This window comes from Erithacus rubecula, assembly GCF_903797595.1.
Source record: "Erithacus rubecula genome assembly, chromosome: 16".
Classification (NCBI taxonomy): Eukaryota; Metazoa; Chordata; class Aves; order Passeriformes; family Muscicapidae; genus Erithacus; species Erithacus rubecula.
Window position 1 is genome coordinate 8,411,317 of NC_136668.1, and position 20,680 is coordinate 8,431,996.

At 49.8% G+C, this 20,680-nt stretch overlaps 1 protein-coding gene across 1 annotated transcript in view; it reads left to right on the forward strand.

Moving 5' to 3' along the window:
* TCF7 (transcription factor 7) overlaps positions 1–20,680 on the forward strand; it is a 67,609-nt gene that overhangs the window by 39,304 nt on the left and 7,625 nt on the right. The window contains 11 exon segments of the mRNA XM_079319414.1: positions 10,094–10,226; positions 13,216–13,242; positions 13,245–13,274; positions 13,277–13,304; positions 17,780–17,866; positions 19,555–19,666; positions 19,886–19,909; positions 19,911–19,994; positions 19,996–20,050; positions 20,220–20,248; positions 20,250–20,324. Coding sequence (XP_079175540.1) covers positions 10,094–10,226; positions 13,216–13,242; positions 13,245–13,274; positions 13,277–13,304; positions 17,780–17,866; positions 19,555–19,666; positions 19,886–19,909; positions 19,911–19,994; positions 19,996–20,050; positions 20,220–20,248; positions 20,250–20,324 — 684 coding nt within the window.

The following is a 20,680-nucleotide window of genomic DNA, read 5'->3' on the forward strand; positions in this document are numbered from 1 at the left end:
AGAGTTTGACGTGTCATCGGGGGCTCGTATGAATTTGACTGGAAGATAAATTCCACATTTTAATTAAAATGTTTATTCCACTCTGCACAATAATGCTTGCTTGCTTTCAGAGGAAAAAAAAGGGTATTAAGCATTAAAGGAACTAATTCCTCCTATCAAGAAAATTAGGATTTCTCTCAGGCAGACACAGGGTATCATCCAGGATTAGCAGCTGTAGCATTCTTTGTAAACATGTCACCCTTGAAAGTGAGCAACAGGGAAAGCTGCTATCGCCTTACTGCTGCAGGGTGTCCATGGAGCATCCCTTTGGCTCCAGAGGGGATTATCTCCCCTCCCTGGCCCCCACAGAGCCGTTTATCATGGAAACTGGGAACTGGGTGTGAGTCAGATTAGGATAACGTGGGGGTGGCAGCGGGCAGCTCGCCTCCCTCCCTGATCACCAGGGGGATTTGGGGTCCCTGTGGGGAGGGAAGCTCCTCACCCAGCCCTCACCCATCAGGCTTCACTGGCTGGAAAAACCAGTGTGACATCTGTCCCCACACTGGGCTGGAATGATGCTGTGCAGGGGTCTGGGAGAGACCCTGAGGAAGGCTCAGAGCATCCGTGGTTAATTCATTCCTGGCCATCCATGCTGGACATTTGTATAAATTTGAAGGGATTTCACCATAGTAGAGAAATGTGCACTCAAGGAGGATGTTAATATTACATATTATCATCCCTGGTTGTTTTGTCTTGTCTGTTACTGGATTGTGGCATGGGCATGGCCACCTTTGACGTGGTGAAACACCTTCCCATGGTGTCACCTGTGAGAGTGCATGGCTTGGTCATTGGATGCCATGAGGAAGCTCCCTCTGGACAAGCATTGCAGTGCTATTTTTGTTATTATTTATTATTCCTGTTGTTACTGTTGTTTTTTCCCAGCATTGTGAGTTGGGGATTTCAGATGGGGTGAGAAACTTGGATTTGTTGTCTGTTTCTTCCAACCAGTGATGTTGTCAGGTAATGAGATCTCCCCTGAAGCTGAGCTGTGAGACTGTGAGCTGTGAGCAGATTTTAAAAAAAAGAGGAGAGAAGAGGAGAGGAGAGGAGAGGAGAGGAGAGGAGAGGAGAGGAGAGGAGAGGAGAGGAGAGGAGAGGAGAGGAGAGGAGAGGAGAGGAGAGGAGAGGAGAGGAGAGGAGAGGAGAGGAGAGGAGAGGAGAGGAGAGGAGAGGAGAGGAGAGGAGAGGAGAGGAGAGGAGAGGAGAGGAGAGGAGAGGAGAGGAGAGGAGAGGAGAGGAGAGGAGAGGAGAGGAGAGGAGAGGAGAGGAGAGGAGAGGAGAGGAGAGGAGAGGAGAGGAGAGGAGAGGAGAGGAGAGGGAAAAGGTGGGAAAAAACTAGGCACTATAGTGCTTGCCAGGAGGGGCTGACAACTGTCCCTTCCCAGCCTATAGACAAGAGCAAAGATCCTGTGACAGGTCTCCTGCCCAGGTCCCAGTGTGACAGGGGTGACAGCAGCAGGATGGTGTCACCCATGGTGGCCTTGCCCCCTGGCACTGCTGTGATGTGGAGGGGCAGGTTTCACCCCTCTGATGTTGGGTTAATCGAAACGTCTTAAATCACACCAATGTTTTTGAGGGGTTGTGTTTTGTAAACTCCCCCACACACTTTCAAGTACATGGGCTGGTTTTGTATTTGTTATAAATGGAAATGAAAACACAGCCAGCAGCCAGGACCCCTCTCCTCATGCCCAGGGATTCTGTAAGCAAATATTTGCCTCCAGAAAGCTGCACAACACTGGCACCTGGAGGGTTCTTGTTGCTGGCAGATGGCCCCAGAAATCTTGCAAGTTTTTCCATCTGCTGCTGCAAGCACATCCTTAGAGAGGAGAGATCTTAGAATCACAGAATGGAAGGGACCTTAAAGACCATCTTGTTCCACCTCCACTGCCATGGGCAGGGACAGCATCCACTAGAGCAGGTTGCTGCAAGCTCCATCTAACCTGGCCTGGGACATTTCTGGGGTATGGGGCAGCCACAGTTTCTCTGGGGAACTGGTGCCAGTGCCTCACCACGCTCAGAGGGAATAATTTCTTCCCTGTATTTAGAGATGTGCCAAAGCCATCTCAGTTCAGATGCAGCACACAGCTGGGGTAGGGGTTTACAAATGGTTTCTCAGAGCAGGTGAAAATGAAAATCCTTGAAACCTGCAGTAAGAGGGATTACAATATGGGTCTCACAGTGCAGACCCTGTGTTTCACCAAACCTTTGCACCCTGAGGTTTGGCTTGACCTGGTGCTGCCAGGCACAGGGGGGAGGACATCCCTAGTCCTTTGGGAAATGGTGGCTCAAGCCTGGCCACATGGCAAGTGACACGTTTTTGTTTTGCTTTCCTCCCTTGTACTCTTGGATATTTTCCTAATTAGTTCTGGGTACTGGGCCAGCCACTGGCCTTGGGGAAGTGCAGTGAGATGGAGGTCAGATGCTATCAGCCTCCTCAGGTCAAAGGGGAGCCTGTGCCCTCACAGCCTCAGGCATTACTGGTAACTCCAGGGTTTGCAGGTTTCATTCAAGTTCTCAGAACCACAGGACGTGATGGGGACAGAGATTTTTTTTTTTTTTTTCTGTAACCCAGAACATGAGAGAGCCAATAACCAGGGATGGATGTTGCAGAATAAGCTGGGGGTTGATGCAGCCCCAGAATTAAATTGCCATTTTTTTGGGAGGGACCAGCAGGGGTTTGGTGCTGCAGTGTAGCTGCTGGGTTATATTGCCCCAGCATCTTGGTTCCACAGAGCCAAATGTCACCACTGCCTTTTGTGGCAGTGGCACACTGGGGCTGGAGGGGGTTGCCATCCCCTCCTGAGTAGATCCTTTGAGCATCACAGCAGGAGTGTTTCCCTGCAAGGCAAGCACTGCATGAGGGCACTTTCTGCAGGTTGGAGGAGGCATCTGGAGTGAGGCAGCTCTTCTGCTGAATGGAGCTGTAAACATTGGATGGTGATGTCTAAATTTCATTTATGGGGGTTCCACCTCTCTGGTAGGGGGTGTAGGTGCTTCCACACTTTCCCCCTGTTACCCTAAGAGAACAATCTCTGGGAGGGACTTTACATCTTTTCATCTTTATTTTTCCATGCCTTTTTTTTTTTCTTTCTTTCTTTCTTTTTTTTTCTTTTTTTTTTTTTTTTCAGGAAGAACCACCTACATCTTTCTCTTATAAGATAAATACTTGAGAAGTGAAACAGTTCTTCCTGTGCCCATAAATGGTGAAAAACTCAACTTATTTTCCCAGCAGAGTTTTACTGAAAAATAATAACCATTATTGCTCAAAATCAGAAACCAGCAGCAGCACGGAAGGTCACTGAGAAATTTTGGAAGGTTTTTAAGTTCTTTCCCCCATTGCTGTAAGTGTTCAAGGCCAGGTTGGATGGGGCCCTGAGCAGTATGGTCTGGTGGGTGGTGTATATCTGCCCGTGGCAGGGAGTTGTAACTGTATTATCAACCCAAACTGTTCTGTGATTCCATGTGATTCCATGTCCCCATCGTGTCTGGAGTGTGGTCACTGATGTGCATCCCAGTCACAGGGGAATCTGAATCAGGGGAGCTGAGCTTTGCCACTAAGGCAAGCACATCCCCTGGAGTGTGCAAAGATCAGGGCTGCCCAGCTGCCTCACGAGCATTTTCAGAGCAGAGCTGGGTTTTAAAGAAGCTGAAAGAACTCAGGGGGAAAAGGAAGAGTTGAGGAAATGAATGCTCCATCAACCACAAAATGTAGAGTGCATAAAGAAGAGTGAGGGAAATGTTTAGATAAAAACCTGAGCAGATCTTTGCCTGTATGTGTGGTATGTCTCTCAAACCAATCAGCTCCTTGTTACAATTCATATGCAGAATTAATGCAAGAATTAATAACTGCAAATTATTCCTTTCCTCTCCATCTGGTCATAAGCACATCAGGACCAGCCAGAGGTGGGGTGCACAGGGCAGTGGGACTCTGCTGGTCCTGGGGATGAGGTCTCTGGAGGAGCCCTTGGTGGTGCTGAGGGTAAGAACCAGACCCAGCTCTCTGTGCCACAGCCACACTGGTTGATCTGGGCAGTGGCCAGGAAGATGCTGCTGCTGCTGCAGCCCAAATTTGGCTGTGCTGGATGAGGGCAGTGCCTGAGCATGGCTGACTTTAACTTTCCCTATTTCCTTTCCTCTGTGGCAGTGGGCTGGGGCTCTGAGACTGCAGCAAAAGTGAGAAAAGAGAAAAAAGTGTGCTGAGATGAGAAATGAGTCAGTGCTGCCTTTGCCTGCGGGCTGCTGAGGGCTCCTGCCCCAGTGCATGCAGTCAGTCCAAAAACACTCTGCAGTGGATACTCGGGGTGATCTTTTATCACAGCATCTCCTGCTGTCACACCACTGGGAAATGAGGGGCAAAGGTGTCTGCTGACAAGGACTGGGCCCTGAGCTGGGAGGTGTTACCAGAGCTTAGGGTGTGCAGGGCTGCCTTTGAGTCAGGGGCTCTGGGTCCCTGGTGCCCCAATGACAGTATTCCCCTGGGACAGTATGTCCTGGCATCTGATGCTGTGGGATGTGCCTAATAATGTCCTTCATCATCTCATAGGATCAGAGGTTGCAAGGAACCTCAGAGATCATCCAGTTCTAACCCACCTGCCATGGGCAGAAACACCTTCCACTCCACCAGATTGCCCAGGGCTCATCCAAGGTGGACTAATGTCCCCACTACATCCCTAATCATTTGCTAATTTGGACTGATTGTAGGAGAAAGTGCAAAAGGCACAGTGCCCCCAGTCACAGGTAGCTTCCCAGCATGGTGCATGCAGCCTGACCTTACACCTTTCTTTCTGTGGCATGATGACTAATTTTGCAGTGAAGAGGAATTAATTCCTCATTGAATCAGCAACAGCAAACCTTGGTATGTTCGGCTTTTCAGAGCTGACATGTCGACTCATCTCACTCTCTCTGAGAAGTGATGTCAAAGCAAACACACATGGGGCAGCTCAGGGCTGGACTGCAGCCTGCAGCTCCTGTGCTGCACCCAGGCAGGGCAGAGGAGACCTGCTCGGAGCTGAGCCCAGCATCTGAGCTGAGAACAGATTTGGGGGATGCTCCCAGCAGCCAGACACACAGCACAGCTCTGAGCACAGGGCTCTGAGGCTGCCCAAAGCCCCTCTGCCACGGGGGTGATGCCACCAGCCCAGCCCAGCTGCCTTCCCTTGGCCAGAGCCCTCGCTGCACACAGGCCATTCTGGGCTGGGCTCTGCATTTCTCAGTCTTTGGGGCTGGCAATGTGGGAAAATTTGAAAGTGATGTGAGTAATTTCAGCTGGCTGCGGCGAGGCTGGAAACCGCAGCGCTCGCCGGGCGAGCAGCCCTGCAGCAGGCACGGCTGCTGGGGGATGGATCCTGCCCTGCTCCCACCCCTGCACAGCCATGGGGACACCTGGCTCCCACGTGGCACTGTCCTGTCCCTGCAGGCTCCCCCATCCGTGGACAGACAGGGCTCTGACAGGGCAGGGCTGCCCAGCAGGTTTGGCTCTGGGATGCTGGCTGGTGTTCTGGGAGCTGTGGTTTGTGCAAGGCAGGCAGCACCTTGTTATCCTCCATGGGGAGCACAGCACCTCTTGTAGTCACATCCCCAGGAAAATTGAACAGCGTGGAATAGTTTTCACTATTGGAGGGGGTAGTAGAGTTAAACTACTTTAGTTTAGTTCTGGATTGTCTTCTACCAGAAAATTAAAGTCATTCTTATCCATAAAAGCAGTGGTGGAGCCCAGCAGTGATGGGATGTTGGGATCCTCAGCAGCCCCCCAGCAGTGTGGTGTGACCACTGCTGCTTTTAATAGCTGTGTTCAGTTGTAGCAAGGAATACTTTTCACAGGTTACAAAACATCCTCTTTATTTTTGTTTCTTTTCCTAAACTGATCCAACAGCATTTTTTTTCTACAATATTTTCAGAGTTAAAAACTCAAAGAGTTTTACCAGCCATAGAAATTTTTTAGTTTGATCATTTCATTCAAAATTTGACTTTTGACCTTCTGTGCTACATTTTTCTAAGGTTAGCTTTAAAGTTTAACAGAAAAATCCTCCAGCAAACCTGCAAAGTAAAACTACTCATTTTTAGCATGTCATGACTAAATAGATAAGTCTTTAAAAATTAATTAAAATACTTGCTAACATGAGGTGCTTTCCAGAAAATGTTTGATTATAATCTCACACTATTCTCTAGTGAAAACCCCATATTTGATTGAAAACCTCTCATTTATAGTTCGGATCAACCAACAACTTTTATAACCTAACTGCTGCCTGTGGCCAGAGCATGTGTGATGGAGAATGAGAGCAAAGGCAAAGGATGTTGAGCCTGATCAGGCACCTTGGAGCCAAAACACACTGGAACTCCAATGATGAGGGTGATCCTTATGGGCAAGATCCACTGGGTTTGCATGTGGTCAGAGGAAAATGACTTTTCTCTCTGGCCTTGAGATCCCATCACAATCACCCACAGGTGTGGTTGGGGTGATCTAATTTTCCCTTGCCAACAATCAATCTTTCTTAATAATTAATGCTACTGTCTTTTCTCTTTGTTCCTCCAATTACCTCTAGTTATTGAAATCACATCTTAGCTTCAAGGAGGGACCTTCTTCCCTCAGCAGCATTGGGTTTTTCAGTCATTTTCAGGGAGGTTGGTGGGATGGTTGGTGCTGGGGGGGATGCACTGCAGCATCAGTGCCTGGCCCAGCACACAGGAGAGGAGGAGCAGCCCTCACATGGGAGCTGGGCACTCAGCACAGCTGCAATTCAGCAAATTTGAGAGGGGGGAAAAAGCCCTCCAGGCTTGCAAACCCCATCCTGCTGCTGCATCCCCTCTGGAAATGCCACTCTGTGGTTGCTGTAATTGTGTCTCTTCATTTCATGGCTGCACAGCTCACTCCCCTCAAAGGGCTGTGCTGGGAGAGGTGAGGCAAAGCTGTCCTTGGAGCCCCTTCACATCCCCCCATGGCTGCTCAAGGACAGGAGGTGACACACTGGTGTTGGGGACATGATGTTTGGCACCAGCAGAGTTATTTTTGGTGAGTGGTAGTGAGCAGCTCTGTCACTGCAGCTCTGGGCTGTGTGAACCCCAGGGGACAAAACACATTGCTTTGCCAAACCACAGCACATCCCCTGTGATGTCCTGACCAGCAGCACCCAGTGTCCTCCCAAGAGACCTTCTGAGAGAGACCAAACCACTGCCCTTGTGTCAGTTCAATCCTCCTGGGAGGAAACATTTACATCAGGTTAATTTTAAGGCATTAAACATTGTCAGCTGCTGAGTCCTGGCTATGAAAAGCCTCTTCAGGGTTCATGTGCTGCAGCTGATTTGCAGAAACATAATCTATACCTTGCAAAAAAGGGGGATTGATCTTGTTTATCTGGCATATGGATTTCTGTAAGCCAGGTATGAGCTGGGGAAGACCAGGAGCTGCAGTCATGGCCATGGGCCACAACCATTGGCAGCAGCAGTCTTTGAACCAGGATTAAGATGGAGCTTTCTCTATTTCTCCATATTTTTGTGCAGCATTTCCTTCTTCCCTTAATTTTTGGGGGATGGGTACCTGTGACAAACTCCCTAGTGCAGGAAGTGGAAAGGGGGATAAATAATCCCTTGCTGAAATTTTTCTTGTCTCCTTGCTGGTCATCCTTCCCCACCAAATCTCTGTGGCTTTAGAGAGTAGAGAAGGTTTTGAGTGAGGCAAGGACAAATGTAGAAAGGTCATGTGGAAGACAATTCTTCTTACTGGTGCAGCATGTTGCTTTCCATCTGGACTGATGGAAAAACTGAGTAATTGAGCTGCAAATCTTGTTGAACCACCAGGTTACCACTTAACCATTGAATTTCAGAATGGTTTGGAAGAGATCTTAAAAATCATCTCTTTCCAATCCCCTGCCATGGGCAGGGACACCTTCCACTGGACCAGCTCTAAGCCCAGTCCAACCTGGCCTTGAACACTTCCATGTTCTGCTTTGGTGGGAAGGAGGACAGTCCATGCTTTACTCTAACCACTTGTTCTCCCTGCTTTTCCCTGGGGAGTTATCCTGCAGATCAGCATCAGAACAATTCATCTGCCTTTGGAATGGTCTGTGTCTTCTGTCATTGCTCTGAAAGCTGTTCACAGGCATCAGGCAGCAAGGCTGGCATCATCAGGCAAATGGGAAAGAAAGATCTGCCCTACTTTGAATAGAAGAAATGCTTGAGTTGAGGTTTTCAAAACTGCTCAACATTGAGCTTGTTCTGCTCCAGTGTCATGTTAGAATGTACACGTAGAACTGCATATCCCTCATTTAGGCTTTGTGGCTCTTAAATAAGCTAAACCATAGCTAATTTTAGAAATATCACTGAAAAGCACTTCTTCATCTCATTTGATGGCTAAGAATAGAAAGAGCTCAGAGCTCCAAACATGTGTTTAACTAAGCAGGAACCAGCCCAGTGCTGCTCTTGATGGGAAAACCACATAACCCATGACCCTGCTGCAAACAGCAATCCCAGTACCACACCAGTTTGTGCTGGGAAGGGGGATTACATTCCCAGTACCCCATTGTATGGGGTGTACTTTTGCAGAAAAAAAAATCTACACCTGTTCAGTATCAGGAATTAGGGCTTTCATTCATTCTCAAATGTGGACCTGCATGCTTCTTGGTTTTTATTTGCATGAGCAAACCTTTGTGGGAAAAACAGATGTAAAGCAGCGTCTCCATCTGTGTGTTTTCCTTTCTCCTTCATGGGTTTCCTCCTCAGAGCAGGGATGCAAAGCACAGGACTTGCCCAGGGCTCCCAGTTCCCTTGGAGCAGCTGGGATAGTTCCAGGATGGGTTGATCAGAGTCACTGTCTGTGTCTGTGCCTCCTTCACCAAAGCCAGCCTGAGCTTTGTGCTCATTCTGTGTGAGCAAAATCATTACCAAAGTGAAAGGCACTGGTGAATTGAGCCCAGGGATCCTAAATGACTTGTCCAAAGTCACACATCAAATCACCTGTAGACATCCCAGTGAGACTGGTGAAAACTAGCTGGAGTGCCCAGTTCCTAGCCCCTGGAGAGCTTTCTACCTGCTCTGTTCCCAAATTCACCCTGTTTTGGAGTGCTGTTATTCCTGTTTCTTTTTGTGGATTTATCTGGGACAAATCCTAACATTCCACCACCAAGATGAAGTCAGTTTGGATTTAAAGGCAACCATGGGCAAAACTGGACATGTAGGAAACAGCACGAGGCATGTACATGGCAGAGTGTGTGTCTGTGTGTCTGTGTGTGTCTGTGTGTCTGTGTGTATGTTCCTTACAACTGTGCAGCTCTTCCAAACAGGTTCCCCTCTCTCTGCTCCAACATGCAGGAGGATTTCCTGTTGCATTCACCAAAAAGGGCCTTTTCAACGTGTAACCAGGAGTAGCTACAAGAAGATTTTTCTTTGCTTACTTTTCCTGGATTTTTTGCATCTCCAGCATTACCTCAGGTCCCTCTGGTCCTTCTCCAGCACTGGAGCTCAGTCCAACAGGGATTTCAGCCCAAGGGCTCACTGGTGACCAGTTTTCAGAGACATCATCCTCAGCATTTAATGGTGGCCTTGGCAGTGTTGGTTTAATGGTTGGACTTGATGATCTCTATAAACTCTTTTCCAACCTAAATGATTCTGTGATCCTGTGCCTGTCCTTTCATGACAGCTCTGATTAATAAAGCTCAAACATCACTTTTGGAGTGAATATGAAGAATTCACTGTGAAAGTCCAGATTTAGACCCTGTAGTCCAGGACAGAGGGCAAAAGTTTTGCACTGGGTAACACATTTGGAGCATTTGTCCTAGAATAAAAGATACTGAAAATGAATGGGGAAAAAAATTCTGATCTTTGAAAACTTTGTGGTAGTTTGATCTTTTTTTCACTTACCCAAGAAATCATCTCCAGCTGTTTTCCCTGCTTGGTTTATGGATTTTTTTTGCAGGACACTGCAGTGTTTGTTCAGTAATTTATTTAGTGCTTGTGTAGTGTTTTCAGTTATTTCCAGCCTTGCTGGCAACAGCAGGACTGCAGAGGGCACTGGCCCTCCTTGCTGATGACTTCTGAGTGCTCTCATGGTTGTGTCTTGCAGTCCAACAAGGTTCCTGTGGTGCAGCCATCACATGGGGTGCACCCTCTGACCTCGCTCATCCCCTACAGCAACGACCATTTCAGCCACGGCTCCCACTCGCCCCACCTGCCTGCTGACATCAGCCAGAAACAAGGTAATGCCACCTCTGGGACCTGGTGCTGGGAGGGGTGACAGAGCTGGAGCCACTGAGGCTGCCACCTTCCTGATACCAAATCAAGAATTAAAATCAGGACTTTTGGTCAGCTGGGAGGTTGCTTAGCAGGAGGAGGTTATTTAGCTTGTTAGCAATGCTTTGTGATGTGGCCATGAGCAGTTGGATACCAAAAGTGCCAGCCCTGCTGATGGAGTGTGCTCATTTCTCTGTACAAGCTGTCCTGTACCTTGAGACCAGACCAGAGCCTGCACAATGGTGCACAAGAGTCAACCAGAAAATGGAAAGTTATCTTTCCTTTGACTCATACCTAAACTCTTGTCAGGTTGTCATTTTGAGAAAATAGGTGCTTGAAACAGGAAATATTTTGACTAAACAGGATCAGTGTCTGAGAGTTGACTGGATTGACATGTATGTTCCCGTAGCCACATGTTACGTGGTTGTCACCCAGTTTGGCTTTTTGTGTTCCTGTGTGAGTCCAGGCTATGTCAATTGGCTCATGAGGCACTGGAGGAAAGTACAGTATGTTGAGGTTAAACCCTCTAAATTAAACTGTAAATACAGGTATGTGTTGAGGAAATCACCCCAGTGCATCATTCCATCATTCTTCATGGATTCCTGGCAAACTGAGTGTATAATCAAACTTTTCTCAACCTTGCATTAGTGCAGAACATCTGTTCAGATTGCCCAGGCTTTTACACAAACCTGGGCTTGAGTTCATGGGAAAGCAATCAAACTGACAGTTTTGTGTCAAACTGCATTCAGGGAGGAGGTCAGTGTCCATCAGAGTGCAGAATCCAGTGCCAGAACAGAGGCACAAAAACAGCTGTTGTGATTTGGGCAAAGGCCTCCACCCAGGAGTGACCCAAACTGTCCTAGAGGCATCAGCTTCACAAGTTAACATCATTGATAAAACAGTGGGTTATTGAGGATGCTCTTGGCTGGAGGACCCCTGAATAATCCCTAGTCTGAACCTGGAGGGCACACTCTGGACTCATTAGGGATGCTGGTGGATAAAATTTAGCTCTGGTGTAAGAGATACCCAGGCACATCCTGGTTGTCTTCCAGGCAGCACCCTGCTTGTCAGCCATCAGAGCATAATAAACTCAGCAGAAAATTAGAAAGGTATAACAAAATAAACCTGCTAAAAGCTTAGGTAATGGCTGAGTTTGAGTCTGAAGGAAAGTGTACAGAAGGGCAACCTGACACACCTTCCCCTTTGCTGCACCTGGCAGAGCTGTGCCCCTCCAGGAGCTGCTTGCCATGAGCTGCCTCCTGGGACTCACTGTGATACAAGAACAGCTCACCCAGGGGCAGAGCTGGTTCTGTCCCTCTGTGGAGGCATGACTGCACTGAAACAGTCCCTGAGCATTCACCTGTGCAGTGGGTGAGTCACTCTAGGACACTGTCCTTGTGCTGCCCACCTGTGCAATCAGTGCAGCACTGTCCAGTCTCCCCATTTAGCCTGTATTTCTACAGATACAGGGAGTCTGTTTGTCCCAGAGACTCCCCCAAGTGCTATTCAAGGGAAGGTTCAGCCCATCATCCTCAGCTGGGTCTTGCTTTTGTGGTGCAGCTGTGATCATACATGCCCCATCCCTACAAAGCTGGGACAAGGGTTTTCTTCTGTGTGCATCCTGGATGTGCCCCATCAGTTTCCATCACTGACATGGCTCCCATTGTCACCCAGTGTGAGCACTTGAGAGTCATTCTCATACTCATCCTCTCAGCATCCCTTTAAAGTTTCTCACAGTAGCCCAAGGACACACAGACAAGGAAATACAAGCAGGAATTCTGAGTCAGTGGCTGGTGCCCCAACCACTGGGCCAGCAAGAATAACTTGTGCTCTGACTTACACAACCTGAATAGTTGGGGCTGCAGATCTGAGGGTGTTCATCAGCTGCCTTGTGCAGGCCTGGTTTCATTTGACCCTGCATGGGCCACTGACTCCCACTTGAAGCAAATCTCATACTAGGTTATACATTCCTGCTAGGTCAGTTATATATTTATTTTAGCTGACTCCTAATAAAATGCTTAGAATTGGTTGGTGCCATTCCTAATTAATAAGATGTCATCCACAAATCTAGGAGAAAAATCCAGTTGTAACCACTCACAGCTCATCACCAGTTTAGTCCATGTATTTACCATGCAGGACACTCGACAATCCCCATTCCCAGTTTTGTCTGGGGCTCAACAGCAGCCATCATTACCCCACCCTGTGCCAGAGCTCAGCCCCAGCACCCCTCCTGTTTCCCAGTGCAGGGGTCAGCTGGTGGCTGTTTTTGCCAGCAGCACCATGGTTGTCTGAGTCCCACCCGCAGCCCCAGGCGCCACAGGATGTTTTCCAGCCCAGATAGGAACGAAGCAATGCTGCAGCTGTGTCCCCTGGCCATGCTGCCCATGCCAGCAGCTTTGAAGATCTCACAGGGATTCCCCATGCAAAGGGTGAATTCCCAGCTGGCACCATACCCACCTCCGCAGTTCCTTGGCACCCACAGAGCTGCAGAATAATTGTTTTGAATCAAATTGCTTAAAATGAAGTTGGAAGTGATGCCTGCAGGAGCATCCCCACTGCCTGCTCGCGGGGGGTCCTGCAGATGACTGGTGGAGAGGAGTGTAGGAATGGCTTTGGCCATGCACTGAGTGGGCTGTCTGGGAAAGGCAGAGGTGCCTGGAGTCAGCCAAATCCTTAACAAAGCACAGTGCTGCTTGGCCTCAGGCTGGCATGGAGCAGCTATGATGCTTGTGCAGGAGCAAGATGCCTTCTCCATTGCCTTTTGTGTTTATGGTTTTGCAGCAGTGTGGATGACCCACGAGAGCCACAGGAAACACCACTGCCACTTGCAGATAGCTATTCAATGTAGCTGTCCACAAGTGACCACAGATGAAGCAGTGGGGGGATTGGGAATGATCCAGGTCAGCCAAGGAGTGCAGTGCCAGGTTCAACTCCTCTCCTTCTCCCTTCTTGCAGGAGTGCACCGTCCTTCCCAGACCTCAGACATCCTGGTTTCTACCCCCTGCCCCCCAGTGGAGTGGACAGATCACGCCGTCGATGGGCTGGTGAGTGAGGAGGAGCCCCAGCCCTGCTGGGTCACTGAGCCACTCTGCTGCTGCTCTCCATGACCCCCACGGTGCTTTCCCCCAGCTTCACCCCTCCTTGTGCTGTGTGAAGAGGCAGGAGAATTTAGCCCTGCCTTGGAGGTGGGACCAGACCGCTGGAGAGGCTGAAGGCTTCGTCCTGGCTAAGGCACCCCTGGAAAGGGGGTGCAACCTGCCCAATTCAAAACTGCCTCCTGCTTTACATCTGTCTGTGTGGATTAGGAAACCCAGAGGGTGCTTCCTACCCACTGCTCCTAATCACAGCAAAAGTCTCTTTTCTGGGTAGGAGGTAATTTTCTCCCTCACTGGACTGTTCGGCACAAGCAGTGCTTTCCCTGAGCATGCCACCAGTATGGAGCAATCCCGTGGGATGCTCCATCTGCCAGGCCATGATGTTTCTTGGGATCTGATACACAGGAAAAAAAGCAAATCAAGGCAGAGACCTACCAGGAAGCAACCCAGGTACCCACAGCCTGGCCACAGCTCAGCTAGTTGGTAAGCACTGCCCCAGCAGCCATGGGGGAGAGACCATGAGCTGGAGCACTCCCAAAATGTACCCCCTGCATGGGCCAGCCCTGCAGAGCATCCTGCAAAGCACAGCCTGTTGGTAAACCTGCCCCAGGGACACAAGTTAAAAATACACCAGTGTGTTCTCTGGTCAGTGCCAGTGGCTTTTGTCCCCATGACTCTGAGCACAGCGAGAGAGCGGGTCTGGGCAGGTGCTGCCATGTGGGCATCCTCATTCCTCACATTAATGTTTAAATCCCACTGATGAGGTAGGTGATTGCAGAGGCTGGCAGGGAGACTGATGGCTGCAGGTAACAATTCAGGGTTGCTGGGATGAGGAGAAATTGCAGGGCAGGTGATCACAGGGACAGTGGCCCAGATTCCCCCAGTGCTGGTGGATAAAACCCTTGGCAAAGCCTGGTGGAGAGCTTCAAGTATAAGAACCTATTGCAGAGTGGGAAAGGGGAAGCTTCTTAAAACACAAAGTAGCTTTTGCTTTTTTTTTATTGTTTTGAATTTTATTTTCCAGATATTTAAACTACAGGAAAACAGAGGAGGAGGCCTTTGATAGAATCTAGCTTCAAAAGATTACACTTTGCCTTCTGTGCTAAATCTGCTACTCTCGGGTGATGATTTCACTCCTCATATAGATGTAATTCATCCTCAGGAACAAACAGGACTCTGTGCTGTAATGTGGGAAGAAATAGTTTGGGTAGTGGGAGAAAGAAGCCTGTTGTCAAATGGAAGGTCCACTCCTGGGGTAGGAGGATGCTGTTCAGACGGTCCTGGGCTCATGAAGGGAGGGTAGTCTGTTTTTTTATGGAGATTTTGTGGAGCAGTTGGTGGCAGAGAGAGCTTTCATGGCTGAGAGCTGCTCCAGCATCCGTGGGGGTTTGGCATCCTTCCTGCAGCCTCAGTCAGATGTCTTCATTAATGGCTAATAGAGCAGATATGGTAAGGCAACAAATGGCCTGACATGCAGAGAGCAGCACCTTGAGGCACATTTGTCTAACAGAGGTTTTGCTCTATCTTTTCCTTGCTCAAAATGTATGGAAAGAGCCCCAGACCCACATGTGGAGTGTCTGGTCAGCTGAGGCGTCAGCACAGTGCTGGGTGGGGTGCAGACAGCTCTGAAGCCTGGCAGGTTCTGGCAGCATCCCCCATGGCAGCAGCAGGGGGCTGTGTGCCAGGGATGGGTGTGCTGGGGATGGTCATGCCAGGGATGCATCCCAGAGAAGCTGTGGCTGCCCCATCCCTGGAGGTGTTCAAGGCCAGGTTGGATGGGATTCTTGAACAACCTGGGATAGGGAAAGGAGTTCCTGCCCACAGCAGGGGATGGATCTGGATGATCTTTAAGGTTCCTCCCTACCCAAACCATTACAGGATTCTGTGTTTGTGCTGGGGCCACCAAGTCAGCTGCCAGACCAGGGCAGCTACACATGGAAGCACTTTTTCTCCACAAATAGGATGGGATCACTTATCCTGCTCCTGGCAGGCAGGAGCTGGCAGAAACTGGTTTTGTTCTCACCGAGCGCTTCAGGAGGAGGAGCTGCAATCACTCTCTCTGTAATTAAGCTGGATGACAGTCAGATAAAAGCTTCCAAGAGTCCAGTCAAGTGAGTTTTGCTTATGGGAGCCTGGCAGTTAACATTAGCCAGAACCTGCAAATCGTGTCACTCACTGTGCCCGGGGCCAGGCACAGTGGAGCCATGGGCAGCCTCTCCTCCACCATCCCACAGCCTTTTCCTGAGCCACCCTCCCATCTCCAGGTGATCCGCTGGAAACAAGCCTGAGAGAGCTGGGGTTGTTCAGCCTGAGAAGTTTCTAGGAACCTCAGAGCCCCTTCCTGTACCCAAAAGGGGCTTATGAAAAAGAGAGGAACTTTTTATATGGGCAGACTAGTGATAGGACAAAGGGAATGGTTTTGAACTAAAGAGGAGAGTTAGGTGAGATTTTGGGAAGTTCTTTACACAGAGTGGTGAGGCCCTGGCACAGGTTTGCCCAGAGGCATTTGCAGCTGCCCCATCCCTGGAGGTGATCATGGTGAGGTTGGATAGGGCTGGAGCAGCTGGATCTAGTGAAAGGTGTCCCTGCCATGGCAGGAACTTGGAATGAGATGAGATGAGATTGAGGTCCCCTTTCAACCCAAACCAGTAATACCTGATACAGGCTGTAGCCATGCACTTCACAACCATCAGGGACCGATTCTGCAGGTGCTTTAATTTTCATGTCAGAGGGACTTGGGGATGAAGCTGCAAGTGCCTGACTGCATTCCTGTCCCAATATCCCAGCCTCTGGAGTAACACAGGTCACTCCTGGATTAGTGTTTCTCAGTCCTGGGCAGCTGCACTCCAGCTTCAAAGGCTTGTTTCAGTTTCCTGGTGCTTGGCTGGTGGCTGTGTTTATACCCTCCAACATCTGAGGGGTCAGAGAGGACTCTGCCTGCCAGGGTGTAAACAGCCTGGCTGCCTTTGCTGCAGACAGATCCCACTGATTCTCAGTCAAGGCCAATACACAGCAGCAGGAGCAGGAGCCTCCCTCCTGCCCAGTGCAGCTTCAGGGGTCTGGACTGCTGCCATGCTGTCCTTATCCCCTCTTCAGGGCAGAAAACACTTGTCTTTAGCCACGAAAAATCCCAGGCAGCCAGGAGAGCTTGGGTCCTTCACAATGCACCACAATTAATGCTAATGGACTTTTTTTGTGGATTTTTTCATTATTAGAACTGAAAAATAGCTGGTCCTGGGGTTAGGGTACAGCTCTGTACAGCCTTGCCAGGAGGATTGTGAGTACCAGCACAGTTTGTAGGCACCCCATGGTGCACCCATCCCTGAAAGTCGGATTCAAGGCCAGGTTGTGATGGGGCTTGGATGCAACCTGGTCTAGTGGAAGATGTCCCTGCTCATAGCAGGGTGGGTTGGAATGAGATGAGCTTTAAGGTCCCTTCCAACCTAAACCATTCTGTGATTTTGAGGTCCTTTCCAAGCTAAACCATTCTGTAATTCTATGATGTCAGTTTCCAGATGCAGTTTTAGGCTAGAAGCATTTTTGGCAGGTTTGCAGAACGAGCCAAGGTATTTTTGAGCTATTTCCATATGAAAATGTGGGGGTTCCCTTGCTGGGAACAACAAGGAACTTCCTGCATAGTTATTTTACTATCTCAAAAATAATTTCCAGCAGCAGGTCTGATACATGCCTGGTCCTCAGTATGAAACAACTTTCAAAAACAATGCAGGACTGAGCTTTGGCTTCTTTAAAACTGATGGGTGTCCTTAAAAAGATGTGCTGGGGGAATCAGAGCATTCCTAAAGCATAAAGGCAGGGTAGGTACCTTCTCTCCAGACTCCAGGAGTCTCCTGTGCTTGGGGCATCACAATGTCACAGAGTAGATGAAGTTGGAAGTGGCCAGTGGGTCATCTGGACCAACCTCCCTGCTCAAGCAGAGTTGTTCCATGGCACAGGATTGTCTCCAGACAGTCCTGAGTAATATCTCCAGTAAGGGAGGCTCCCACACTCTCTCTGGGCAATTCCTATTCCAGTGCTTGGGTCACTGCACAGTAAGGAAGTTTCCTCATATTTATCCTCCTGGGCAGCTTCTTATGCACCACACTGAGCAGGCTATATATTTTTTTGGGTCACACTGTGCTCTTTTGAGCAACTTCTTGTGCAATAGTCAACATCTGATTTCTCAGCTCACCTCTGCACTTTGCATTGTTACTGGGTAAACTCAGAGCTGCAGTGTTAGTCAGTACCAGGGGCAGAAGGGGATCAGAATTGGATCCAACTTTTGTAGGAAGGCACAAGTTCTCTCAAAATAACATCCAAAGCCCACGCTGCCCCTCAAGCCTAAGGGGCATGAGTGCTCAAAGGGTATCTTTAGGAAATGCCACGTAGCTGTGGATGCTTTATAGACTCTTTCTTCCTGATCCCAGGCAGAGCCAGTCTGTCTATCCGCTCCCGTCATGTGGATTTAGGCAGCCGTATTCGTCAGCGCTCTCTGCTGGGGCTTCTTTCTCCAGGTGAGTATGAGCTGTGTCAGACAGGGCAGCTCAGCTGGTCATGCAGCTTGCAGTTTGTGCAGCAGGAGCTTGCAGCAGACCACAGCCACCCAGGGACAGCCACGCAGCCTCCCCAGGGCAGCCGTGGGAAGAGCAGGTGCTTTTAAGCAGTGTCTGGTCCAGAGGGTGCTCAGAGGAATGTTGAGGATGAAGGATGTACAATGGTTGGGTTTTATTCAGCAGAACTCTAAAGAGTGTCAAAAACTCCAGCCTTCAGCTCAGCATTGGGAAAATGGGGTGGAATCCATGGCTTAGGATTTTGCTCTGTGTCACTAACCCTAATCCTGAATATGTCCCTGCTGCCACCGCCGCTTTGCTCTGCAGAGATGGATCTGGTTTACTTGGTCTCAGCTTTAACAGCAGGACAGGAGAGGACAGTGATTTGCTGCCCTCCCATCATCACAAGTTGGTTCTGTGAGATACAGACACAGTTTCTGCCTTTGGGTGAGCAAAATGCATCTCCTGTGGATGGGAGTCACAGAGCCCAGCTCTTCCAGGCGTGCTGTGCTGCTGGGCAAAGCCCTCATGGCTCTATAGGGGTGCCAGGGCCACACCAGCTTTTGCTTCTGCTTCATGTTGTCTGAAGGGCTGTTAGTGGAGATTTCCCACAGGAAAACCATGCAAACCCTTGCTCATGCAAGCCCTTAGCCATGCAGAAACCTGGATCCATGCAGCCCTCGATCCATACAATCCTTGATCCATGGAGTCCCTTAGCCTTGCAGAAGAGGGAAGGGAGTGCTGCTAGCCCTCCTTTCTTGCAAGGTATCACCCATGCACAGCCTCAAAAGTGAAGGAAAGAGGAGCTAACGGTTCCCTGTGGAGCCCCAGCAGCCTCCCTGAGCTCCTGCCTGCAGGATTTCGTGGCGGATTTTGCAGCACTGCTGCAGCCGAGAAAGTACACCTGGTCAGATAAGGATCAGACTGTGCTGGTGGATTAAATTAAACAGCTTTTTCTTTTCGTGCCAGCATATCTAATGACGTTCATCTCCCATGGCAATTCTTGCCATCTCAAGCTGCAGTCATAAAGTGGCAAGCTTGGCAAAGCTGACTTGCTGGCTTTATCCTCCAAAACTCCGGAGAGAGCTAATGAAGCCTGAGAGCTAATGAGACCTCTCATGATCTCAGCCCATGTTGTGGAGAGCATTGGCTTAGGCAAGGCGTACCTCCTAGAGTTGCAGTAGGGTTCATGTTCAGACTTAGTCCTATTTCTGTTAAAAGAAAGGTGCGGGGTGGTCCTAATCTCTCCCATCCAAACCCCAGGTTGAGTTTGTTGTTCCATTCTGCGTGCTAATGAGATACTGCAACAGCAGAGATTTGAGTAGCGTAAACTGCTGGGTGAGAGCACCTTGATCTCAGCCAGGCTGGCTCCTGCTGCAGTGGGTTCCCTCGCGTGGGCACTGGATCCTTCCCATCCACATGTTTGTGTTTAGCCAGCCGTGCCACAGGGGTGCCCAGGGTGGTGGGCACTGCCTGCCCCCAGCCAGCCTGGCAGCGCCCGCGTGCTTTCCATGTCCTCGCTTTCCGTCTGCTTCAGAGCGCGCTCCGAGGGACTGGCTCCTGGCTGCCAGCTCCTGCAGTGTCCCCAGCCTGGCACTGCCCCATGGCCTGGCACTGCCCCCTGGCCTGGCTCACACCGCTCTCTGTTGCAGGTTCACATCACCGCCGCTGATGCTGGGCTCTGGCATGCACACCACGGGCATCCCGCACCCCGCCATCGTGCCCCACTCCGGCAAGCAAGAGATGGAGCACTACGACCGAACATGTGAGTGACAGCCCGGCCCCAGCAGCATCAGCACTCAACACCCATTTCGTTTATCACTCTCAGTGCTCACATGGGGGAAGGATGGTAAACACTGAGCTGTGCCTCTGAGGAGCAAATCTCAGGCACTCCCCCATCTGCTCATGCTGTTGGGTTTATTTGGGGTAAAATATTCTGGGTGGCTCTGATGCTGACAGCCCCTCCTTTTGTCCCACCAAGAGAAACCTCAGCCAGACCCAAAGAGGTAGAGATGAAGCCAAGAAGCCCACTATTAAGAAGCCCCTTAATGCTTTCATGTTGTATATGAAAGAAATGCGGGCGAAAGTCATACGCCGAGTGCACCCTGAAAGAGAGCGCTGCCATCAACCAGATCCTGGGAAGGGAGGGTAAGAGCTCACGGGGCCAGTGCCATCACCTAGTGCCAACCTGCCCTTGCAGTGGCATAGCAAGCACCTGCTTCAATCTGGGCTCTTGTGGCATGAGCACAGGTGTGTGCTGGGCTGGCTGGGCAGGGAGGCACTGCAGGGCCACGTTTCACTGCTTCTGTCCTTGCAGTGCACGCGCTGTCCCGAGAGGAACAAGCCCAAGTACTATGAGCTGGCTCGCAAGGACGGCAGCTCCACATGCGCTCTACCCCGCTGGTCTGCCAGAGACAACTATGTGAGTGCCACCTCCTCCAACCCCCCCCCTGTGGCATGGCTGCTGTTCACCAACACCTGCTCCTGGCAATGCCATTCCATGGCAGCACAAGGGCCACAGAATTCACATTTCAGGAGGTATTTTGAATGCCCTCTTGGCTTTGCCTGTCAGAAAGATGATGATACCCAGCAACCACAAGCATTTATTGTGTATTGTCCAGCAAATACAAAAAGAAAGGAAGAGAAGCTTTTAAGTGCTGTGGATATATCTTTGGAAATAAAATTGTATGGAAGCAAACTGCTCTTGGACAGCAGCAGAAGGAATGCTGTGAGTGTGGTGAGGCTCTGGCACAGGTTGCCCAGAGAAGCTGTGGATGC